The sequence below is a fragment of the Patagioenas fasciata genome, chromosome 16 (assembly GCF_037038585.1).
Source record: "Patagioenas fasciata isolate bPatFas1 chromosome 16, bPatFas1.hap1, whole genome shotgun sequence".
Classification (NCBI taxonomy): domain Eukaryota; kingdom Metazoa; phylum Chordata; class Aves; order Columbiformes; family Columbidae; genus Patagioenas; species Patagioenas fasciata.
This window is the reverse complement of record NC_092535.1, coordinates 14461098-14486775: the sequence shown is the minus strand read 5'-3', so window position 1 is coordinate 14486775 and position 25678 is coordinate 14461098. Positions and strand designations below refer to the sequence as shown.

The 25678-nt window shown below is 49.4% G+C and overlaps 1 protein-coding gene and 1 long non-coding RNA gene across 2 annotated transcripts; both read left to right on the top strand.

Annotated features, from left to right (window-relative positions):
* The first annotated feature begins 22 nt into the window (after window positions 1–22).
* LOC136108248 (ral GTPase-activating protein subunit beta-like) lies at window positions 23–16255 on the top strand. The gene is made up of 10 exons (XM_071815535.1): window positions 23–134; window positions 2133–2284; window positions 4280–4467; window positions 5250–5356; window positions 6822–6974; window positions 7598–7807; window positions 9906–10064; window positions 12614–12779; window positions 15765–15887; window positions 16062–16255. The coding sequence occupies exons 1-10, from the start codon at window positions 66–68 to the stop codon at window positions 16253–16255; spliced, it is 1521 nt and encodes a 506-aa protein (XP_071671636.1). The 5' UTR covers window positions 23–65.
* A 470-nt stretch (window positions 16256–16725) lies between these two features.
* On the top strand, window positions 16726–20389 carry LOC139829223 (uncharacterized). The gene is made up of 3 exons (XR_011741615.1): window positions 16726–17343; window positions 17851–17999; window positions 19159–20389. It is a non-coding gene; the product is annotated as an uncharacterized lncRNA (long non-coding RNA).
* The last annotated feature ends 5289 nt before the right edge of the window (window positions 20390–25678 follow it).

Here is a 25678-nt window from a genome sequence, read left to right as displayed (position 1 = left end):
GTGTGCAGTCACGGGAGTACCAGTGCAGCCACCCGGCCCCGCTGCACTCCCGCAACCTGCACTCCATGATCGTTGCCGCCTTCCAGTGCCTCTGCGTCTGGCTCACCGAGCACCCCGACAAGCTGGACGAGAAGGTCGGCGTCTGCCCGATAGATTGTGGTGCTTTTTGTGCCCAACCTGTCCTTGATGCAGTTGGTTAGTTCTCAAAAGTTTATAGGAAGTTCAAAACCAGGCTCCGTGCAAAGTAGTTTTGAATTTTGATTTCTACTCTTTATTCGCCAAGAACACTTTTGGCTTTAAAATGGCCTTTCATGCTGCTAAGAATGTCTCAATCTTTCTTTTTGCTTTGTGAAACTGGAAAAAGGAGAAAACCAGAAAAAAAAAAACCCAAGAAATTGAAAAGAGAAATATGGGAACCAATGGCCTATGTATATTATAGTTTGCCAAAAGTAATGTCTCTTCTTATTCCTCAGCTCTTACCTGACTAAAACATTTCCTAGACGTAACAGAATTCCTTTGATGCAAATATCTTTATAATCGCAGCGTTTCACCAAGAAACCAGAGCTCTAGAAACCGAGCAAGGCTCAGTTCAGTAGCTGAGCCCAAGATGGAGTTTGCCGGGAAGCTTGAACAGCGCAGGAAGTGAGAGATGCGTGTTTCCAACAGCCTTCTGTGCTCTGTTCAACACCCGAACACAGTGCTTCTCTTCATTGTTGGCCTCCTGGAGACAGCTCAGAGATCTTTCCCTATTTTGATATACAATGCATATTAATATATATTATAGAATATTTTAACATAGTTTTATATAGAACATATGTTTTCAGTATCTGTATATTTTGTTTATGTCTTTTCGATGGCGTAGATAAAAATATGTGTTTTTTTTAAAACGCAAATTGCAAACCCTCAGTGTGGACTTTCAGTAAAGGTGCTTTCTGCGTGCACTTTGGGGCGCGGGCGTGGCAGCAGGTGACCAGGACAAGGTGCTTTCCCTGGATGTGGCACCGCATGGCTTTACTCAGTTCCATAATGCTTTATTTCCTTCCGTTAGTTTCTTTTAATTTGACTATCGCTGCATGTCGAGATAGTGTTGCACGCTGTGTGTAGTGCATACTGGACACTTAGTAGCTCATTCCAAGTTGTGATAGCCAGCTGGGAACCTTTCAGTGCATTCACAGGTATGAGAATTGCAATTTTCCAGGGGTGTCACCTGATATTTGCTTTGAATTTCAGCTGCTGTTTCAGTAGCCAGTGCTGTGAACTCCTGTAATTCTTCACAGTTGGTGTTTGCATCTCAACTTTAATCTTCCTCTTCACCAATTTTCTGCATCAATTCTGAATTTAAGGAAGGACACAGGCCAAGATGTAGAACCCTGCCTGGTGTCTGGTGGTAAAAACCAACCCCTTGTGCTCCAATTTTAGCCAGTTATTTATTCATGAGAACGCTTTCCTTGTTCTTCTATAGCTCAAGTGTAAAATTTGAACCTTTGCTATTGCAATCCAGGTATTTTCAGCAAATGGTTTAGTGAGGAGCAACGTTTGTGAGTCACAGCTGCAGCTGTGCTGAGCGCCGGCCTCTCCTGGAACAGATCTGCTGTTGCTGTGTGCTTTTAGAATTACCATTATTGTTTCTCTTGATGAAGTAGATACCATGATATATTTTACTTCTGGCAGCTGTTGGCAAGCAAAAGATTTGGAAAAGGATTTCTTGCGATTTTCCAGATGAGTTCATTCTTAATGCGCTTAATTAAAAGTTCTGCAGAGAGTCTCAGAATTGCATTTACCATCTCTTTAAATATGTTTGTTTTTCAGTTGCATTCTCAGTCCTCTTGGCAATTTTGTACATATGTAATCATATGTAATGGAATATGCAGTCTGTATGTATTTATTCAGAGCACTTTGGACCATTAGAATACAAACATAAGTAGACATCTATAGATGGAGAAAATATTGCTCCTACAGCAAACGTGATCTTGTTCTAACACTGTCTATTAGAATGATCTTCTGCATTTATTTCCGACCTCATATTACCAGCAGTCCTTTGTTTCAATCCATGGTGTATCACTCTCCAGCTGAGGTCTTGAAGACATTTATCAAAGTGCTTCTGCTTTAAGGTGGTTCCTCTTGTGTTTTAGGATTGTTTGAAAGAGGTGCTGGAGATTGTGGAGCTGGGCATTTCAGGAAGTAAATCCAAGAACAGCGAACAGGAGGTCAAGTACAAAGGAGATAAGGAGCCCAACCCCGCATCCATGAGAGTGAAGGATGCTGCTGAAGCTACCCTAACATGGTATGGGATTTGTCAGAGTGCGTTAACTGCTTGGCATTGCCTTGTCTGAGCGTTTTAATTAGGGGTTCCCAGCTGGTGAGATCTCTGTGCTGTAGCAAGAGCATTTGAAAAGTCAGCCAGAGGCTCCCTGCGTTGTGCCCGTTGGGCAGGGTTGCTGTGTGCTCTGCCTGAGCTGCCTCCCCCTGCTGTCCCAGGTGTTCACAGATCACAGGGTGCCAGGGGTTGGAAGGGACCTGGAAAGCTCATCCAGTGCAATCCCCCCATGGAGCAGGAACACCCAGCTGAGGTTCCACAGCAAGGGGTCCAGGCGGGTTTGAATGTCTGCAGAGAAGGAGACTCCACAACCTCCCTGGGCAGCCTGGGCCAGGCTCTACCACCCTCACCAGGAAGAAGGTTCTTCTCATATTTAAGTGGAAGCTCCTGTGTTCCAGTTTGCACCCATTGCCCCTTGTCCTGTCGCTGGTTGTCACCGAGAAGAGCCTGGCTCCATCCTCCTGACACTGCCCCTTTCCATATTGATCCCCATGAATGAGTCACCCCTCAGCCTCCTCCAGCTCCAGAGCCCCAGCTCCCTCAGCCTTTCCTCACACGGGAGATGCTCCACTGACAAAAGAAAAAAGATCCCTGTGATTGCATTGTCCCCCCACCAGCATCTTCCCTGGGGCGCACAGCCCAGCGCTCTGCAGCCCCGCTGCTCTGCTCTGAGCCCCCTGCACACAGCAGCTCCCTCCCGCTGCCCCTTGACCTGCTCATCCTCTCTCTCCATTCCCTTGATCCTCAGCCCCACAAGTTGTCCCATCCCCGCCTTGCTGGGGGGACCGATAGTCACCGTCTCCCATGTGGTGCAGCAGGGAGAAGCTGCTGCAGGATGGGGTGTTGTTCTGCCCACAGCGTTGGGTTTGCTTAACATATTGGAGAGGTTCTGCAGGAAATGCAGTAACAGATAATGTGTGGGTTGGGAGGGGAAACAGAGAAGAAAATGGAGATTTGCTCCAGAGAAGCTGCAGAGCACTGTTTATAGATGAACAGCATGGTGGTAGACAGGACAGATTGAGGATGGGCAGGATAAATATGTTTTGCAAAAGGCAGTAGCTGCTTTCTTTTTTGCTCTGCTTTACAATAAAATCGTTATAATCTTTACCGTTAGTAAAAACAACTGTGTGATTTCCAGGGTGAAAACAACTACTTGTTGGAACTTTTGGACAAACCTTTTTTGTTGCCTAAAAGTGCCTGTTTTCATTTAGAGAGATGAAATTATCTGTTCTCAGGGTAAAGCGGAAAAGTGCGTGAGGAGGACTTCAACCCTTATTTGTGATCTGGATGGTGGTGTTTAGGGTGAAGTCCCGAGTTAGATCGTGTGATCCTCACTCTGACACCGGACAAGTCTCATTGTTTCCTGCCATAGAAAAGTTCAGTTTCTAATAGTATTGGGTGGATCCCGTACAATGTGGGATGATCTAAATCGGTACGTGCAGGAGCCCCCCGAGGCCGTGGCTCCGAGCAGGTTGGTGCTGTTGGGCCACCCCTGGAGTATTCCCAGTTCCTATCCGTGGTGGTCACGCTGCTCTGACCCTGGGTCTGTCTTAAATGGTTTTAAGTTACCGTAATCTGTGCTTGGAGAACATAAGGACAATCATAACCAGCTCATCTGCCATGTCTGCTTTGCTTGCTGATAGAAGAGTGGGCTAAAACTATGGGTGATTGTCTCCAATCATCCATAATCTTACAAGAATGAACATTAAAAAAGCTGTGGAAGGGTACAGATTTTCATGCTTTAAAGCATCTATATATCTTTATGTATCATTCTGTAGACAGAGTGCTCTTCTTTGTAGATTTTCATGTCTGTTATTCTGGAGTTACTGGTTTTAACACAAACTGCTGGTAGGGTAACTGCTACATCAAGACAGAAATGAAGAGCATGAGTGAAGGTCTGTGCTAGGGTGGAACAGTTTGTCTTCTTAACCTGTCCTAACTCCAACGTTTTTCTCACTGCAGTATTATGCAGTTACTTGGAGCATTTCCCTCTCCCAGTGGCCCCGCGTCTCCTTGCAGCTTGGTGAATGAAACCACGTTAATTAAATACTCTCGTCTACCTACCATAAACAAGCATAGCTTCCGTTACTTCATTTTGGATAACAGTGTCATCCTGGCAATGTTGGAGCAGCCTCTAGGGAATGAGCAGAGTAAGTTCATACTTCTCAATTCCTTCTTCCTCTGGTTAGAAAGATAAATATAAATGATTTGAAAAGAAGAACTGTAGAGGTGTGATGATCCCTCTTCTAAGGTGGCTGATATCAGTGGCCTTTTCAGTCTCAAGACTGCAGTGTTAAAACCCTCATTGTGCAGGTTAAAGCAGCTCAGGAGCCTGCAGCTGACCCTCCTGGTGTGAACAAGGTCAGCACGGAATTCAGACCAGGACAGCACAGCCTGACGTTGTCTGAGGAGGCCTCGAAAACCTGTGAGGGCAGCTGCTGTGTCCCTGCTCCTTGCAGGGAAAAACTTGCCACGATACGAAGTCAGAACCTTCCCCTGTCTTAGCTTGGCCATTATCTCTTGTCCTTCCGCTGTTGTGTCTGTTATTGTGTGGGACCTTTACAGAAGGTCGTGGAAGGATCATGGAAAGTGTGTCCCCATGTGGTCTTACCAGAACACGCAGTGGCCAGACGATCTTTTTTTATTTCCTGGAGATAAATTGGAGAGAAACTGCATGAATTTAGATGAAAGTTACGTTTAATGGTGAAACTAAGTTGGCGGTTAGCGAACAGAGCCCAGAGCAGCAGCTCCTGCTGCAGAGAGCAGCGTTACTTGCTCCACACCAGGAGTTGTCTTTGGGGTCAGGGAGGAATTAACCTTGAGAACAACACCTCTGCCATCATGCCTGCGTTCTTTCTGGTTAAATTATTGCACAGTGAACTGTTTGCAATTTATGACGATGTGTTATTCTCTTCACCCATGTGCTTTGCAGATGACTCTTTCCCCTCGGTCACGGTTTTGATCCGTGGGACATCTGGAAGATTTGCATGGGCCCAGCAACTCTGTCTTTTACCAAGAGGAGCTAAAGCAAATCAAAAGGTCTCTATCAAAGCCCGTAAAGAAATCTTTAACTTAGAGATGTTCAGCAGAAATTCCACTCATGTGAGACAGCCCCACAGAGCTGGTGATTTTACATTAAGGCTGAGCCACGGGGCCGTTAGCTGTAGGTAATGTGACACATCTCTGGTGACTCTTTACAACTTGTGATTAATATGAAATACAGGCTGTGAAAGTGCTGTTCTCTCCTAGACTTGTTTAAGGGGAGGGGGCATTCTCCTTTTTTTCTGAAAGCATCTTCTGAGGTGCAGGGGCCATGGCCGGTGCATTTGGTGAGTAGGCACGAGTGGTGACGCTGATTTTAGGACGTCAGACAAAGCCCTTGCAGCAGAGGGAGCGCAGTCTGGAGGTGCAGAGTGAGATGCTGCAGAGGGAACAGCGATTCAAGCTGGAAAGCCCAACGTTGCAAAGAAGGCTGCAAACCTGCTGTGAAAAAATGGTTATCTAAGTGAGCTCTGGAGAGGAACAGTGGAGGAGAAATATCCCGATCTCATTTTATAGTGAAATCTCTTATTGCAGTTGTCTAGTGGAGCATGTCCTTGTGTTATCAACATTTCTGTCTGTATGTGAACTTCTGCAAATCTTTGAACTCTTCACGTGCCCCTCGGTACAATAAAGGGAATAATCCTGTGTCTGCAGTGAGGGCCCGTGAGCCTCAGCTGTGCTGCTCCCGCTGAGTGAAGTGGTCTCTGGGCAGCCCGGGAGCCGTGCTGACCAGCTTTATGGGGACTTCTCCAATTTAAAAGCATTCTATACCTTTAACAGATTTGCCCTTTTGAAGCATGATTGTTAGTAAAGACATTTATAAAGCAGCACTCAAGATGTCATTAAAGGTCTTGCTTGGTTGGACCTTCTGCACCTGCAAACATGCACCTAGATCTTTTGTGGCTTTCATTGGTAACTTCAAGTGTTGAATTACAGACTAACAATTTCGAACATAATGTAGTAACAACATCCAAATTACATTACAATACATTACATGAGCCCTTTCCGTATTCCCTGGGTTCATCTCGCTCCTGACCCGCGGCATCGCTGCTGTTCTGTTCCAGGGCTCCTCACCTTGGCTTCTTGTGGCCATCGTAGTCAGCAGGGTTAAAACCGAGGCTTCTCGAGCACTTGGGAGCTTTTGCTCGGTACCATTAGAATGGGCAGAAAATAAGATGTAGCCGTGTTAGCTTGCCATTGTATTGCAATTTGCAGCTGCCTCGATGGTAAGCAGGGTTCATATATTCAGGAGTGCAGCCACCAAAATGGGCAGAACTGTGTCTCTCTTAAAATTTACAGGCACGTTTTTAATACAAGTCTATTAGTTTAAAGTCCTTAGTGAATGTTTTTTAATGATGGATTGGTGTACTTCTGGTGGTGAAGGGGGAGGGAGTGTGTTCAGTCTGTCATTGTCTAGTGCCGTGATGCCTTGAATTTAAAAGCTATCCCTCTTTTTCATCAGACTTTCGTGCCAGAACCTCGACCGGCCCCTAAAAATGACGTTGGGCTGAAATACAGTGTGAAGCATCGCCCTTTCCCTGAAGAAGTGGACAAGATCCTATTTGTGAAAGCTGACTTGAGCATCCCTGATTTACATGAAATTGTGAACGAGGAAGTAAGTAGCTATCAGTCTCTGACTGAATTTTGTTCTGGGGGTCTTTGTCAGTCCATGAATCATACACTAATGTAAATAATTTTACTCTTCAGCTTTACTAGTTTCATATTAATGCAATAATAACCTCTGCAGACTAATGCAAGCTGTGCACTCCTCCTGGAAGAGGACGATGCCTTGGATGTGTTTGATGGGAGGTGCTGCTCAGCGTGTTTTGTCAGGGATCTTGGTGTTGCTAGGAAGCAACGACTTGCGTTTTGTTGCTGCTTCTGGGGAAATGGAAGGGAAGGGTTTTTTGAGACCTTCTGGGGAGGAGGGGGGTTCGTGTCTCAAACATATTTTAAAGTTTCACAGTGCCAAGTGTGGTTTAGTTTCTGTTCACTTAAAGGGAGAAGCTGCAGCTGATACTGCATACACAAGTTGGCAACAGCTCTCCCGTGCAGACGGGGTGTTCAGACGTTCGCTCTGTAACGTTGCAAGGCCCTGTTGCCGGTGCTTTAGCAAACCATGGGGACATGGTGAAGGTGCAGCTGCTGCTGCACGTGTGACTTACAGCTTCCCTAAACACCAAAGCTGTTCTCTTAGCGTATCTCGATGGAATCAGCATGTCACGCTATGTTTTTCAGCTCGAAGAGCGACACGAGATGCTGAGGAATGGCATGGCCCAGCAGATCCTTTTCGAGGCCTCCATCGATCAGAAGAGTGAAGAGGAGTGGCGGAAGAAGAGCTTTCCCGACCCGGTCACGGAGTGCAAGCCCCCGCCGCCGGCACAGGAGTTCCAGACAGCGCGCCTGTTCCTCTCTCACTTCGGGTTTCTCTCACTAGAGGCATTGAAGGTGACCTGATACTTCTTAGTGTTGTGCGAATCTCCTGTGTAATTCCAGCTACCGTTAAGCTGCAGTCTAATCAAGTGAAGGGCTGGATTCCCCTCTTCCAGGGCTGTGAGAGGCCATGCCTGGAGCTGAACACGCTCTGAATAGGTGGCTGTATCTTTATTTTTGCAGTGGGTACGTGAGCTGTCGCATTCACATGTTCACACTTGAAATCATTCCCCCAAATTCAATTAGGTTTTGGGTGGTATTTTGTTTCTGAAACACGGCTGCCTGAGAAGTTTTGCTCCAGCTATGATTGTGCTGAAGTGGTTTAATCATATATAAACACTCAGGAGTAGCCATTGGTTGTATCACAGTATCACACAGTATCACAATATGTTTCGGATTGGAAGGGACCTCAGAAGATCATTCAGTCCAATCCCCCTAGCGGAGCAGGAACCCCTAGATGAGGTCGCACAGGAACATGTCCAGGCGGGCTTTGAATGTCTCCAGGGAAGGAGACTCCACAACCTCCCTGGGCAGCCTGGACCAGGCTCTGCCACCCTCACTGAGAAGTTCTTTCTCAAATTTAAGTGGAACCTCTTGTGTTCCAGCTTGATCCCATTACCCCTTGTCCTATCATTGTTTGCCACTGAGAAGAGCCTGGCTCCATCCTCGTGGCAGTCACCCTTTATATATTTATAAACACTAATAAGGTCACCCCTCAGTCTTCTCTTCTCCAAACTAAAGAGACCCAGCTTCCGCAGCCTTTCTTCATAAGGGAGATGCTCCACTCCCTTAATCATCTTTGTTGCCCTACGCTGGACCCTCTCCAGCAGTTCCCTGTCCTTCTTGAACTGAGGGGCCCAGAACTGGACACAATATTCCAGATGGGGTCTCATCAGGGCAGAGTAGAGGGGAAGGAGGACCTCTCTTGATCTACTGACCACCCCCCTTGTAATACACCCGAGGATGCCATTGGCCTTCCTGGCCACAAGGGCCCAGTGCTGGCTCATGGTCATCCTGTTGTCCACCAGGACCCCCAGGTCCCTTTCCCCTACTCTGCTCTCTAATATGTAATTTCCCAACCTATACTGGAACCTGGGGTTGTTCCTGCCCAGATGCAGGACTCTACACTTTTCCCTAGTTAAATTCCATCAGGTTATTCCCCACCCAACTCTCCAGCCTGTCCAGGTCCCGCTGGATGGCAGCACAGCCTTCTGGCGTGTCAGCCACTCCTCCCAGCTTGGTGTCATCAGCAAACTTGCTGATAGTACATTCAATTCCCTCGTCCAAATTGTTAATGAATATATTGAATAATATCGGCCCCAGTACTGACCCCTGAGGCACTCCACTAGATACTGGCCTCCAACTGGACTCCGCACCATTGACCACCACTCTCTGGCTTCTCTCTTTAAACCAGTTTGCAACCCACCTCACTACTCTACTGTCCAGACCACACCTCCTCAATTTAACTGCGAGGATGCTATGGGAGACTGTGTCAAAGGCTTTACTGAAGTCAAGGTAGACCACATCCACCGCTCTGCCATCATCCATCCACCTTGTTACATTCTCATAAAAGGCTATGAGGTTTTTAAAGTTAAAATAACAACAGTTTATAGAGGTGATCCATATTCTTAATTTGAAATATGACATCTTACGTGTGGGTTCTTCCTTGTATTTGTTGCATTTCCTCCCAGAAAACCATCAACAAAGACAATGGAGCTTTTGCAAAAATGATGTCTAAAAAGTACTTAATATTGGTATATAAGTTAATATGAAACTACGCATGTGGCTGTGTATAGCTGTGGTATTTGGAAAGTGGCTGCTGCTTTTGTTGTGGCAGCTGGCACTGCTTTTAAGCAAAATGTCATGTCTGTTTTGCTGGCAAAATACCATTTTTATTTAATGAGGAGAGGAGAATGCAACAAATTGTCAAACTGTTGCACTCACTGTTACTCATTTACAGTAACAGGGTTACATTGCATCAGGAATTTGTGTGTGATTTTGCTCTTAGGAGAAAAGGGAGATTGTTTATATTGTAATGGCTTATTGTTGAAGCTACAGCGACCTTTTCAGTTAGGAAAGATGTTTAAGCTGTTGAACTCTGTGTATTGCGTAGGAACCTGCTAACAGTCGTCTACCTCCTCACCTGATTGCACTTGACTCTGCTCTTCCTGGGTTTTTTGATGACCTTGGCTACTTGGATTTACTGCCGTGCCGTCCTTTTGATACCGTGTTCATTTTCTACATGAAGGCGGGCCAGAAAACGAGCCAGGAGGTGAGTGCGAGTGGAGGGTGCCAAGCAGCCTGTATTGTCTTGTGTTCAGTGATCCTCACGTGAATAAAGCACCGTTGCTCATGAGTGGAGCGTCAGAACCGGGGGGCCCGGGCTTTGTGTTCATTCTCAGTGTGAGCTGTAACACGTCACCGCAAACTCTTTTCTGTAGGTTGAAGTACATTACTCACATTTAGGATTTTTATCACATCTTTTTAATATATACTTTTAGAGAGAGAGTATGTATTAAAGATATCTGTTCTGTCCTTATTGTTCTTATTTGTAGAGCTCAAAGATTCGTATCAGAAATGCCATTCAGCTTTGTTGGCTGAGCTTGCAGGGAAGGTTGCAGTTGGTTCCAGGTCGTTTGGTTTGATTCTAATATTAAACACGTGTTAAAGGAGCTTGGAGAAAGCAAGTAAGAAAGTATTATCGCACTGTAAGTCTTTACATGATACTGCTTACATTCAAACGCAGTTAGGTTAATCAGGTTAATTTGTGCAAATCTAAATCATGACTTCTTTAGACTGTGACCTAGAGAGAAACTCACTAAGACAGCTTGCGGGCTCGTTAGCAAAGGTTGTTTCTATGGTACCTTCTCCTCATTCCATTCACAACTCTCATAGCGAAGTCCACAAGTGTAGCTTCCATAATAAATTATTGTTCCATCTCCTGGTGTCACTGTGAACGTGCAGTCGACAGAACACCGCAGCGCCTTCTGCTTCTGCGTGGAATTCGCTGGTTCTTGACACCAGGATCGTTCCGTTGGACTCTTCAAGCTGCCGTTCAGAGCAGCCGGTGCACGGTCCGTCCATCTCCAAAGTCGCTGCACAACAAGATCCACCAGTTTGCCCTCCAGCTGGGCTGTGCCCTCGCTGAGCCAGCAGGATGCTTTTTTCCCATCTGATGCTCAAATGTTCTTATGGATTTAGACAGCTGAGATTACTTAGTCCTGCAGAACTTGCTTGCCTTTGGAAACCCGATTAGCATGGGCTTTGCCGTGTAGATTTAATAAAATCTTTTAGCCTTTCAGCTCGTGTCTCCATGGACCTGAGCTGAGGGAGATACTGATAGTGCTCCCGCCCGTGGAAGGACTGGTGGCTCATTTCTGTCCTGTTTGGTCTTCAGTATTGACGGGAGAGGAGATGGAAGTGCAGCTGTGACGGGCTCTGCTCTGGGCAGGGCCGTGCCCGCGTGTGCCGGTTCGCGCCACATCAGCTCGCAGAGGTGACCCCGCGCTCCTGTCCCGGGCAGAGGTGACAGCTGCTGTATCTGCTGCTGCACAGCCCACGGTAGTGGCGTCTGGCCTGCTGGGGATTGCGTTAGACCGCCTTTTGAGAAGGGTCTCATGGCATTTATTTATACAGGGTAATGAAACCGCCCAAATGCTTTTTGCATCATTATACTTCACATCATTAACTGTCCTTTAAGAATACCCCCTTGTCCTTGTTTTACCATAAATTCTTATTTTGAATGGTCTCAGGTATAAAACCATATAGTTGAATAAAGCCTGAGCTTGCCTATTTTCTGAAATTGCCTTCCGAACTGCACTCGATCCATTCGGAAGCACAGCTGTGACTTCTGCGTGCTCAGTAATGAGGATAATAGTAATATGTCAGTGCAGCATGTCTGGTCACTGCTGAATATTGCACGAGGCATTAGGACGGGGTGCTGGGGCCACGTGGATATGAGGAGCCTCCTGTCTGGCAGCTTTTCCTCCCAGCACGTGTTGCTGCAGTTTCTGCCCCGCTGGAGCCCGTGTCCCCGCGTCCTGCTCCCCACAAACCAAGACCAAAGACGCCCCTGCCACAGAACAAATTCCCTCGTGGTCCAGAAAGGAGGGATGTGTTGCACAGCACTGACTGTTCCACGAGTCCCGGTGGTTCTACTGGGCCAAATCACAAACCATCCCTGTCACCTTCGTGCCATCTGGTGAAGGTCTCAGGTTGGCCACGATGGGATAAAAGTCGTCTTTGGATGTGGAAACATCCCAGATCTTTATAAGAAGTAGGATTAAGGTTCAAAGTGAACAGCGCAGTGTGACATCTGATTAAAGTGCGTGCTCAATCCTGCTGGACGTGGTTTTGCAAAATCTGTTTTGTAATTTAACGTGTGGTGAGACCTGACTTTAAATCACTGCGTGTCGTGTACAGGTGAGTAGTGATAAAATACCTTTCTCCTAAAATTTCACCCCAATTTAGTAGTGAAAATTGCCTATAAAATTCTCATGTTACATTTGGTGCTAATGCAGATTCTGCACTGAACAGTTCTGTGTTTTATCCCTGATGAGTAGATAAATCTAGTTTCTAATTTCTAGCAGTTTGATAACTATTTTACAGGCTTTGGCAACGACAAGGTGATCGAATAGGACATTGCCAGGCAGAATGGGAGGATGCAGGGAGGAGCGTCCGTGTAGAAAGTCTGGGGTTCCAGGCTTGTTGATGAGCTGTATTTGGGCAAAACCACAAAATTTGGATTTAAAAAAGTGGGGGAGGAAGAGAGCTGCTTCCTGGAGTCTCCTGTACCCACCGGGTTGCTGCTGGTTGTTTCAGATCCTGAAGAACATGGAGTCTTCCAGAATTGTGCAGCCGCACTTCCTGGAGTTCCTGCTGTCCCTGGGCTGGTCGGTTGACGTGGGGAAGCACCCGGGCTGGACTGGCCACGTCTCGACCAGCTGGTCCATCAACAACTGCGGTGACGATGGGGGACCTGAACAAGGTGAGGCACAGTAACTGGTGTAATATTAAATTCAAATGTTTAGCTCCTTTAGGAGACAATTTGAAATTTCTTGCTCCTGGTTACCTTTCTAAGCATTTGCTTGGGTTTTTTTTGATAAATGCCAGTGTTTACTAGAAAGGAATGTGTAAATATTAAGCTTCAAGTCAAAGCGAGCAAATCTAATGTCTGTGTGTTATTGGAAGGAGCCTCAGCAAGAAACCCCTGTGCTACGTTTTTAGCAGACTTGGTGAGTCTCTAATATATTATCCAAAACCAGCATTCAGGTGAAAATGGGTACAGATTGTGCTGCATATTGGCAAATAGACTTAAAATACTGTGTGATTTTTAGTGTCCTGTAAGTAGATGAAATGAGATGTTGGCTAATAAGTGAACCTTGTGCTCGTGCTTGGTGGGAAGGAATGAAAACAAGCTGCTGTTTGTAGGTCACGGTGCTTGGAGCCCACACACACTCTTCTGTCCTGCTTAATTTACTCTGCTTTTTTCCACTAGAGCAACTCCTCTTCCGGGCTTGTCGTACCCCGCGCTCTCCCCATTCTGTCAACCAAAATGATCCTCAGGGCAGGGAACGCTGCCCCAGGGCGCTGAGCTGGAGCTCGGCTGCGTTTCTGCCTTGAACAACTTAATGGGATTACCTGAGATGAGGGTTCAGTGCGGTGCGTGGTCACTGCTGCAAGGGTCAGGCCTTTCTTGGTGAGCTTCAGAGCCCCTGCTGTGGGCACACGGAGGCGTTGGACAGGCCGGTCCAGCTTCTCCATTGTCTGTGGTGTGGTGCTGGCATCAGGCGCAGCACCGTTCGTGCTGCAGTTGCTGGAGCAGCGATCTCACTCTTGCCCTTCCCTGTGCTTCAGAAACGCTCTTCAGTGTGGCCAGCTGAAGGCTTCTGTGTTCATGTGTAGAATAAAACTGGAAATGCTGGGAAGAGGTGAAGAGAACAGAGCCAGGGCTTTCTCTGAACATGTCAGGGCAGGTTAGGAACGGGCCAGGTCTTGGTTTGGTTTTCCTGTGAGGACGGGGTCAGACTGGGAGCAGAGCCCTCCCCTTCCCGGGCCGTGTCCGTGCGGCGGTGTGCAAGGCCGTGCTCTGAATTAGTGAAGCAACTTGTTTAAATGTGGGCTTTTTGTTAGCCATTTGGGTTAGATTGTATCCACCAAATAGTTGAATTAATTCAGCAAGTTTGGGGAAGAAAGAACAGAAGCATTCAGGGATGGGGGGGCTACTTCTAATCTGGTTCTGCTGGTGGAAAAATCCATGAGTGGGGTTGTACCTTTAGCAAGCAATGGCTAAAAACCTGAAATTGTAGATTTGAAGTGGGCTTGGACCAACTGGTGGAGATTGCTGGCTTTGTCTTCTCCTCCAATCTTCGCTATGACTAGAGCTATTTATTTTGTTAAATGCGTTTTCTCCTTGTGGACGGCTCTGATGATTTAAAACCTATTCATGAGCCTGGTGTCCTGGCTGGTACCAGCACTGGTGTGGCCAGCGGGCCCAGGGCAGTGACCGTCCCTGTGCTGGGACCTGGGGAGGCCAAACCGCGAATCCTGGGGGCAGTTGTGGGCCCCTCACGCCAAGAAAGAGCTTGAGGTGCTGGAGCGAGTGGAGAGAAGGGAACGGAGCTGGTGAGGGGCTGGAGCACAAGTGTGATGGGAGCGGCTGAGGGACCTGGGGGGTTCAGCTGGAGAACAGGAGCTGAGGGGAGACCTTCTGATCTCTGAACTGCCTGAAAGGAGCTTGGAGCCAGGGGGGTCGGGCTCTGCTCCCCAGGAACAAGCGCCAGGAGCAGAGGAAACGGCCTCAAGTTGTGCCAGGGGAGGTTGAGGTTGGATGTGGGGAACAATTTCTTCCCCAAAGGGCTGTGGGGCATCGGAACAGGCTGCCCAGGGCAGTGCTGGAGTCACCATCCCCGGAGGGCCGGACAGACGGACATGAGGTTCTTGGGGACAGGGGTTAGAGGTGCACTTGGCACTGTTGGGTTAATGGTTGGACTCAATGATCTTGAAGGTCTTTTCCAACCCGAATAACTCTATGATTCTAGAGTAGCTTTCACTGCGACATGATGAAGATAAATTCACAGGCACGTACTTTGGTTTTGTTCACCTGCACGCCTCCAAAAGCACAGAAGTTCTTGAACAGCTGGGTTGGGCCGTGGTGCTGCTCCCCGAGAGCCGTGGGCTGGGTGCAGAGCGCTCCCGGGGGTGGCGCACGGCTCAGGGGCTCCTGTGAGCTGGATTTCACTGCTCCGCTGGCTTTGCTGAGGCAGCCATCCCAGGATCCCTTCTGTAAACTGGATCAGAGAAATCATTTGGCTTACAGCCCTTGCTCGTGTTTCCGGCGGTGGTTTGGGGAAGGACAGTGTGTGTGTGTGGGGAGGGGGTGTTTGTACTTCATTTGCAGCATTGCTGCACCAGATAATTGTTTTTCCTCTGTACTGCGAAGGCCTGATGCACTGACCAGCTGTGCCGAGGGAATGAATGGGGTGAGAACAAGGCACTTTGGGTTGGATTCAAAAAGCCTTTTTCTAACTGTCCTTGGCAGAAGTAAATTCATAGAGGAGAGTCTGCAGAAACTGGCTCGGATGCTGGAATCGACTGAAATGTTAGAATCCTCTGGGTATCGATGACTCACTGAATGAAGTCCGCTGGAGGGAATGGTTAGAAATAGCTCCTGGATGAATTCTTGCGGCAGACGTGCGTACTAGGCTGCTCAGTCCGAGGGAAATAGGGTGTGCAGCACGATGGATATATGTTCAACATAAATCTTCTCCCAAGCCACAATGCTGTTTCCTTGCAGATAACAAAGTTTATCTGAGAATGGTTGTTAGCCAGGAGGTTTGACTGTGAATCTTCTGATTTTACAATGAGATTTGTGTGATTGATTGCACCTTGTCTATGGAAGTCTTCCCCCGAGGCAGTGTGGAAAGGGGTAGAGCTTCCTTTTGACTAAACTCTCCTTTTATGTCCATTGCAGATGATCTAATTATTTCAGAAGATGTCGGGGCCAGCATCTTCAACGGGCAGAAGAAGGTGTTGTATTATGCGGATGCCCTGACGGAAATAGCTTTCGTTGTCCCGTCACCAGTGGAGTCCCTCAGTAAGATCACTTTGTACAAGCTGTTTACAAAAACCAAAGCAACTTTATTTTTTGTGTTGGAGAGCTTTTTCAGCAGCAGAACCTAAACAAGCTAACCAGTTATGTGTTTAGCAAGACCCTTGTCAGAAAGATGTTGACTTCGCAGCATCATTTCTGTATCTGACATTGGCCCAGAGGGTGTTCCTGAGCTCCGGGAGCCCCTCGGCCGCTTCAGCTACCAAACTGGTGTCCCTGACCCGTTTCGTTCATGGGTGGTAGCTAAGGCAGCTCACTGCGGAGCCAGCACCTGTGCTACACATGCGTGTTTCTGCTTGGCTGCTTCTTTCAGCAGCCAGAGGAACCTCCCGGAGCTCTGGGCCTGCAGCTAAAGAGATGTGTTTGTGAGCCTCAGTAAGCACAGCAGCTGAGTTTGGGGGTGGGTGGCTCTTGCAAGTGGCTCCTAGGCCAGAGGCTTTGCCTTATGCTCTTTGTGTTCTTGGCTTTTGCCTCATGCTTCTGGAACATCTGTGAATCCAGACAGTGGAAAAGCTGTCACTGCAGTCCGGGCTCTCGCCCTGTCCAGCTGCCCACGCTCCATCTCCAGGGACTCCCCTGCTGCTCCGTGCTCTCTGCCAGCTCCAGCTTTTGTGTGCTCTTGGCATCCCAGCTCCAACGGCAAAAGGTGTTTATGGGCCTTATACTCTTTCTGTTGGAAGAGGTGTTGGCACCATCCTCCTGTCTGAACTGCACTTTGTGAATGACCCTCAACATCTCGGTTCCTGCCCCTAGACAAGGTCGTGGGAAGTGCCACATCCCCTCCAGGGGGCTGAGTTCTTCTCTTTCTGCACCCTCATGATCCAGTCACTGGTTACCAAGCACGTGGCAGCAGAGTTGTAGTTCATGGTGAGGATCTCCCCAGCCTGGATGTGAGGAATGGTGCCACGTTTGGTGGAGCAGGGCTCAGCACCATCCATGTGAGCGCTGGTGTCAGCTGACATTCCCAGCACTGCTCTTGGGCTGGTTACAGGTGGATAGCCAGGATGCTTGTGGAATAATAACTTGAAAGCTCTTTTTGTGATTGAAGTGCTTCACCTCCTTCCTGCTTTCCCTGTTCCTCTGGAGATTTTGACCTTTGGGATTGAGAGAATTGGGGTCTGGGGTGTGTTACCTCATGTGTAGAGAGCAGGATGACTGAGGTGTCTGTGCACCCCATGAGTGCTTAAGCTTAAAACCAAACACTGTGTATCACTAGCACTGCCAGAACATCCATGGTGTAAGTGCCTGAGGACCGCTTGGTTTTGACTGATAAATAACCTTTCTTTGTGCCAAACCAAACAAACAAAGGAGCCCCAGAAACCTGGTTACATCAACTTTATTCAGTGCATCCTCTTCTTACAGAAAACTTTCCCCTCCCTGACCTGGTGTCTGAGACGAGCACTGGTGTGGAAACCACAGCCAATAGCAGCGCTTCCCTAAGGTAAGGCCGCTCTTATTTTAGTTCCTTCCCTTGGCTCTCGTGGACAGCAGTTTAGGCTGCACTTCAGGGGTCAGGACTGGGATTATTTGCATTCTTCAGCTCTCAAGGCAACCCTGGAAACTCCAGGCAGTCTTGTTAAAGACAGATGAGCTCCCTCAGTAGATCTATTTTTAGTTGAAAAAATGAAGGGTTTTTCACATCACCGCAGTTTAAAGATGAATTAAAGCACAGAGGATGTGATTTTTCTCTGCGGTCTGTGATTGGCCGCCCCCCCGTTTGCTCCCTGTGAGGTGGGTGATGCCGCGTGCGTTGGGAGGTGGCAGATCACAGAAACAGCAGGTGGCATAGCCCTGCACACGGCCAGAGGGTGCGCACAGGAGCCCCGCTGGTTCAGCCACAAGACGTTTTTTAATGTGCTTTTAACACTCAGAGCGGTCATTTTTCACCTATATATTAATTAAAACAGTGCTATAAAACTGATCTAACAGTTGTGTTTTTTCTCTTAAGATCCACCACTCCTGAGAAGGAAGTTCCTGTGATCTTCATCCATCCTTTAAACACTGGCTTATTCAGAGTAAAACTACAGGGAGCAACTGGGAAATTCAACATGGTCATCCCGCTGGTGGATGGGATGATAGTCAGTAGGAGAGCTCTTGGTAAGCTGAAGGTTTTTAGGAACACTCATGCTTTGATTTTTTAGTGATAACAATAATGTATCTGCGAAATACGCGGTCTGGGATCTTTCACTGGGAAAACTATTGGGCATGGCAGAACAAATATAATAAAAAGATGCCTTTTGCAGCTCCAGTGGTAGCAGGAACAGCAGAGGGAGCAGGTGGTCAACACTGAGCACCGCACGGCAGGGTCCATTGCAATAGGTGTAGGAAGGGTTGGAACTTGTAATGGTGGAAGAAAAAGGTAAATGCCCATTAATTTACATAAGATAAATCAGAAATGTGACCCTAACATTTAGCTCTGGGAGCCAAGGTGCTGGTGCTGGGTGCCTGCCAGAGGGTACTGCTGAATTTTTGGACTGTGCTGGCACGCTACGCTTGTTCCTTGTGTTTTGGAGAGCAATTAAAAGCCACAGCAATTGAGGATTTTCTGCTGTGTTCAATGAAAATACTGAACCTGCCATGCAGGCGTGTGCTGACAGGGTCCGGTGTGCTCTGTGCCTGTGCTCCTGGATGGGTTCCTGGGTCTGTCGGTGTCTGTGCTGCCAGCGCCTCGGGAACTGGAAATCTCACTCCAGTGCGAGCGATTCACAGGACAGAGCTGATGTTCATTTGTTCGCTTTGGATCTTGTACATAACCATAAAACCAACATCGTAGGGGTCTGTTGGGGGTGGCTTTCCAGTCCTGGGTTTTGCACATGTAATTCGGTGGTGGGGAATCTGAAGCCGGACTGGGCCTTCAGGTAACATTTGTGAATTCAGCTGATGGCAATGGCTTGTAGGGAAAATGGATCAGGTGTGTTTTCCTAGAGTTAGGCTCGGTTTTCAGCTGCGTCAGGACTATTCATGTAATGAATCTCAGTCTCTAAGTTCAGCAGATGTGGTTTATGTGCAGGCAGGAATCAAGTCCTGTAAATGAGGAAGATGCTGTTCCTGTGAGAAAGTGCTTGTGAAACAGCAAAGGGTTAACGGGCACTTCATTAGAGGCACATGCATTTCATTTTGGAATGGATGGGATAAAGCCCATCACCCCGGGTTTCTGGATGGGACAGAACCCAAAATTGTCTGTAGCTGCGAAGCCAGCAAAGGGCTGCAAACCTGCGTTTATTGAAACGTGATTCAAATGTGATTTCTCTTTCAGGTTTTTTAGTGAGGCAGACGGTAATAAACATCTGTCGCAGAAAGAGGCTGGAAAGTGATTCATACAACCCCCCGCACGTCCGCCGAAAACAGAAAATAGCAGACATTGTCAATAAATACCGGAACAGGCAGCTGGAGCCGGAATTTTATACCTCGCTTTTCCAGGAGGTTGGGCTCAAGAACTGCAACCCCTAGGTCGTTATCCCCCCAGGACAATTAGATCAGAGCTTGGTGGCTACAGTAATGAAAACAGTGAAATAACAACAACAAATCTCCTCAGCCCTCCGGAATTCAGGAAATCCCATTCTAGCGCAAGTCAGCAGATACCGTGTGGGAGGAATGAGGAACGAATCCAAAACATTGCAGCTGGGATATTGACTTAAGTCACCTACCCGCACAAGATGACTGAATTCCAGGCTTCCTGGATGCCAACAGCATCATCTCTTCACCCAGTCATCTACTCCAGGCTAATTAGGAACTGTAAGTGTCTCATTCTGTGAGAGGAAAACAATCAAAACAAAGCCATCTCTGCGTATGAGGATGGAAAACCAAACACAAACAAACCTGCCTTCAGACATCGTGCTGTGTGGAAGGAGAGGGAGCAGGATCTCCTGTTCCAGAGCGCTGACCATCCCTGCAGGACCTCAGAGGACATCTCCAGGCCCCCTTCAGAGCTCAACAGAAGATCCTTCACCGCTTGGAACCAAAAACAAGAGGAGGGAAATTGCTTGGAAACATCAGGCCATGAATTCATAGCCAAGAGGCTGTGTTTTCCAGCTCCCACGTGGCTGGGAGTGGGTCCCTCTGCGTACGAGATCTGTCCCGCTGGCAGCAAACAACACCTGAGATTACCTGACTTTCTGACACAAGTTGGTGCTGGATCAGCGCTCTCGGTTGTATGAAAATAAGGTGAGGAGTTTCAGGTCTGTTGCAAAGTGTCACATTTGATTTTAGTAGCTTGATTATTTAAAGAAAAACTTATGTGACTGTTTAATTTAATTTATTTTGAAGTGTCTGTATCACCTACTCACCGTTTCCATCAAAAGCATCAACATAACTTGCTTTCCTTCCATTGGATTGAAATCTGAGATTCTGGGGCTGCTTCTTGCCTGGTATTTATAGCTTAAGCAGTTTTTGCAGCTTCTACAACACTTTCCAGAAGCTCCTGTTAAACAGAATAAAACAACTCAAAAAGCCAAGTTTTGGTTTTCCTGCCAGTTCCCTCTTCGGTACCTTCAGCGGGTGCCTCCTGCTCCTGGCCTCGTCGCTTCCAGGGAAGGTTGGGACAGGTCCCACACTGATCTATGAAGAATCACCGAAATTAGCGATACTTAAATCTCTCTGCAGTCCAAAAACGCAGGGCCGGTAGCAGAGAGGGTTTGCTGGGGTTGGTTTTGGAGGCCTAATGCTTTCTTCTTCCCTACAAGGGAGGCAGAGGGCACTGGACAGAGCGGTCCATCCCTTTCCCGGGGGGCTGGGAAACCTCGGCTGTCCTGCCCGGGGGGAGATCCCCGCAGGATCTGGGGCTGGTGGGGGGCTGAGGGTGCCCTCCCAGCCCAGGGTCCCCCGGAGGAGGGTGTTGAGGGGGTCCAGCCTCTCTCGGGGGAGCGGAGAGCTCAAGGGTCCTGGGTTGCAAGTGCCTCTTCATCAGCAGAGCCCCGGGGGTGTGTGGGGGTGACCAGAACGGCTGTCAGCCAACCCAGGAGCTCAGAGGCTCCTCCGGCTCCTCCGCCACCGGCTGCCCTGGGGGCAACAGCCCGGCTGGGACCAGAGCTCACAGCCCTTTGGGTGCCGTTTTTGTTATTTAAGCTCCTCCCAGGCACCAAAGAGAGTCATGGAACTGCTGTAACACACCAGGTGATTGCTGTAAAAGCAGGAGTAACAAATCCAGGGCTGGAGACAGGAGTGGCCGCAACATGGAGCAGCCCAGGGACGGTCAGTCGCACCCTCTGCCATGGCCAGAAACTGGAATTGAATTTCCAGTTTGCTGCTAATTGAGAGGAGCTGCTCCACGCGGTGCACAGCAGCGGCAGCACCCCGTACATGTCCCCCACGCTCATAGACGTCCCCCATGCTCATAGACGTCCCCCACACTCACAGACGTCCCCCACACTGACAGACGTCCCACAGCCCGCGTCCTGCCCAGCCTGGGTGAGCAGAGGGCCCGGGAGCTTTGCCATGGCGGGTGCAGAGGAGACATCTCATCCCCAGTGCCCTTCACCCCGCTCTTCATCAGCTCAGCTCCTATGCATGAGCTGAGCAGAAGCAGGAGAAAGTCCTCATGCCGGTGCCCAAAACACCCATTTTTCTTGCCGCAGCACGGCTAATTTTGACAACAAATGGAGGCAAATTGCATTACAAATAATTTTCCAGGGTAAAATGCAATTTAGTTACTGCTTTAAGCCGAGAAAATACTATTTGGCCTCTGGCAGTGAACAAGTGTGTCAGGAGGGGCTGAGAGGCTGAAGGTGGAGCTGGGCTGAGCCGCAGCTGCGGTGTCCTCCAGCGCACCCACCTTGGCAATGGGTGCCCACACGGTGTCCCTGGGCTGTGGGTGCTGGTGGGGTGTCCCCAAGCCAGGCCAATGCTGATGGGGTGTCCCTGGGCTGTGGGTGCTGATGGGGTGTGCCTGGGCTGTGCTGGTGTTGCCAGAGTATCCCTGGACCAGGTCGGTGCCACTGCACTGTCCCAGGCCACATCACTGCTGCTGGGATGTCCCTGGGCTGTGCCGGTGGCCCTGCGGTGTCTATGGGACATATTGTCAGGACACCTCAGGGCTGTGGGGACAACTGAGGCATCCCAGGGTTGTGGGCTGGGTCATGGCTGTGACAACAGGCCCCATCACAGCATCAGGGAGGAGGGCAGCACGTTGCCATGGACACCAGGAGCATCCCGGGGGTCTCAGCGCTGGTTTTCGGCCGGGGCGATGCTGTGGCTTTGCCCCTCATTCACCACAGTGGCAGAGGGGATGGTTTGCTGGGCTGCCCCGGAGCCGGTGCCATCGGGACTGGAGGAGCCACGGTGCATCGGCACCGCCACCACCTTCCCCGGCTGCAGGGAACAGCTGCTTTGGGGAGGTTGTAAGGGACGTTTAACGAAAAACTGTTGTTTTTACATCACTGAGGACCTGGCGCTGGACCCCAGGAGCGGGGAAGGACTAAGAGACATCGGACTATGAATCCTTAATATAAAACATCGTCTCTTCCTGGAATATATACTGATACTTGTATACATACTGACACCTGTATTTACAAATTAATTTTTGGGGGAAGTGTAGCCAAAATACCAGGAATTCATATCTTAAATAGACTGATAAGGGGAAGGGTATTGTGTGTGTCGGGATAGCCTGTAAACCCTGAAGCACCAACCAGGGGGGAATAGGGGAGGGACATTGTGGCTGGGATGTTGGGGGGATATAAGCAGGGTCTTTTTGCCCTATTCGGTGTGCCTGCTTCAGGTAGAACACCCGGTCTTGCAAAATCATTATTAAAACACGCTTTGCTGAGAGATCCTGCCTGGGCCTATTCTATTTGTAAAATACTTGTTTCCTACAGAGGTCAAAGCGCTCCCCGGGCAGAGCCCCAGCAGGGAACGGGGTAACGGGGCCGGCACGGGGTCTGACAGGCACCGGGACAGGGGTCCTGGCTCCCTCCCCGGCTCCTCTCGACCCCAGCCCCGCAATGGGCTTTGATACCTGTCACACAGGCCACCTGTGCCACCTATGCCGTCTGTGCCACCTGCGCCACCTGCGCCACCCGTGTCACCTCCAACATCCCCAGCAGCTCACGCTCTTCCTCCCGGCTCGTGCTGGGCCACCCTGCAGCCCCGGCCCCTCGGCGCAGGCCGCGGGGGGAGCAGAGGGGCCCAGGGTAGCCCCCGGCCGGCCCGGGGAGGGAGGTTTGTCCCCTGCGCCCCCAGCCCCGTGTCCTGTCCAGGCCCTGGTGTGGGCAGGCCCAGCCTGGGCGCCGGGTGCAGCCCCCGCAGCCCCACAGAGGCTCCCCGGTCCGGCACGGGGACACGCGTCCCGTCAGGGACAAGGGCTGAGCGCCCCCGCGATCCCCCAACAGCCCGTGATGGAAGCTCGTTATTAAATGATTCAGTGCATTTTCTGCCTCTTAAAGTACTTAATATACATACCCATGTGATTCATTATTATTATTATTATCATCTAATAAAAGATTATCTGACTCACTTTCATGTTTCTTCCAATTACAAATTGAAATTGTTCCCACTGTGACCTTGCAGTTGCTAGATTTTCTAAAATTAGCCATAATGATGCATTTTACTAAGATAATTAATTAGCTAAACTGAGAAAATTGAGTAGTAGAACTGCTTCACATACTGTTAATTATCTTTTATTATGTCATCTTTACATGCAAATAAAGAAATATTGTGATTATTTTAAGTGCTGTTTTCATTAGCTAATACACTTGTTAGCATAGCAATGGCTCCAGTCTTCCCCAGCAGCAGGAGCCCGTGGGGACTCTGCTGCTTATTGACTGCAGAACTCTTCCTCTCGGATTAAGAAAATATAGTTACAGTCCAAATTAGGTTTATTTGGTCGATTTGTTTTAAAGGCAGCGAGGGCCAGCAGGCGGGAGGTGTCGGAGGTGGCAGGAGAACCAGGGGCACCAAGGGCTCCTGCGGAAGGTGGGGGTCCTGGCCAGGGCAAGGGGGACCCCAGACTCCTGTTCCCTGCTCAGGATGTGACCCCGCAGCAGCTCCTGGCACCTGGCGGGATCTGGGTGGGCGCTGGGCAGGGTGCTGGGTCGAGACCCTTCCCAGCGGCGCCGGTCACAGGCGCGTGGAGCAGCAGAACTGGGGCGGTGGGAGAACCGTGTCCCCGCTTCCAGGGGGTTCCAGCTCCGGGAGCAGCTGCTCGACAGGAGCCGGGGTGGGATGCTGAGCCCCCTGCTGTTCCCCAGCACCCCTGCGCGGCCTCTGCCGGCTCTGCTGCCCCCAGTTTTATTTTGGCCTCTCCTGTCACCAGCATCCAACTGGCGTCTTGTCCCCACGGGCATGGGGCTGTGTGGAAAACCCCGGCTGCCTTTGGCAGAGCCCCTGGGGCTTTCCTGCTGCCCGCTGCCTGCTGCCCGCTGCCTGCTGCCCGCTGCCTGCCGCCAGCCTTGCTGTGGTGCAAGCCGTGCCAAGCTGGGTGTTGGCAGGGGCAGGAGTTGCTGTTTTTGGGGACCCCCATCTCACCATCACCACTGGTTTGCAAGCGGACGCTGTTGGGGGTTTGGTGCTCTCAGCCTCGGCTTTGGCACCTGGGCTTCTGATGCAAAAAAATGGATAGAAAAATTCTAGGAAAGGAGATATGATAGTAAGGAGAAAGCCACCCGATGAATCCAGCTTTCTCTGTACTCCAAACAAGCTCCGTCCAGCTGCATCAGTCACAGCCCCAGACAAGCAAACGCTGCTCCCACCTCCTGCTCATCCTGACCCTGCACGGCCCGAGTACCTGCGCATCTCCACTATTTTTATTCTGTCACAGAATCACAGAATGGTTTGGGGTGGAAGGGACCTGCAAAGCTCATCCAGTCCAGCCCCATGCCATGAGCTTAGAAACAAAGAAACAAACGTCCAGGTTCTGGAGGATCCAAGTATATTAGTTCTATGGAACAGGATAAAAAGGGCGAAAAACATGAAAACCAAAACTAGGTTTCATGCCGGTGTGGATGAACAGCAGGAAGCAAGGCTCTCATTCAAGTCACATCTACACAGCTGTGGAAAACCTTCTGGAAAATTCTGGCTCCCAAGGCCTCTGCGATGTCACCGCGTATTGCCATGACGACCCCACGCTGTCCCCAAGCCCATCTGGCCACTGACAGCCCGCCTGTCCGGCCAGATTTCCTGCGCTCTCCAGTGATTCCCACTGTGAGCAGAGCACTCGAAGGCGAACTCACCTGATTTCTTCCCATCCTCATCCACCTTGATCCTCGTCCATCCCGATCCTCATCCATCCTCCTCCTCATCCGACCCCGTCCTCGCCTGTTCGTCTCGTCATCCTGATCCTCGCCCTTCCTTCTCCTCGTCCGTCCTCCTCCTCGCCCTTGACTGTCATTCCTCGCCAACCCCCATCCTCATCCGGTTTGTTCGCTGCAGCTGAGCCAGGTGATGGACCAGGACTCATTCTGGGAGAGGTGTCAGAGCTTCCCTGCCACAGTTTAGCACCAGTGAAGGGCTCCACAGGCTGCGATGGGAGATTCATCACCAGGCTCAAAGCACTTTGGGCACCAGGAGAAATTCTGTCAGGCTGCTCTTCATGAGGAGCCAGAACCTCCGTGCTGGCAATCCTCCTCCTGTCTGCCCGCTTGCAGGGAAAGCAGCACGTGGGGTGCACAGGGCAAATGACCGTGTGGGACTGAGGAGAACATGAGCCAATTAGCCCCTAGAGACTACTCCTGATGCCAAAAACTGGATAGAAAAAATTCTAGGTGATGAAAAAGAAACAATTTTCCTTCCTGGTCTGCTTCACTCCAACTAATTGGGCTGAAGAAATCCACCTACCCCCAAACATC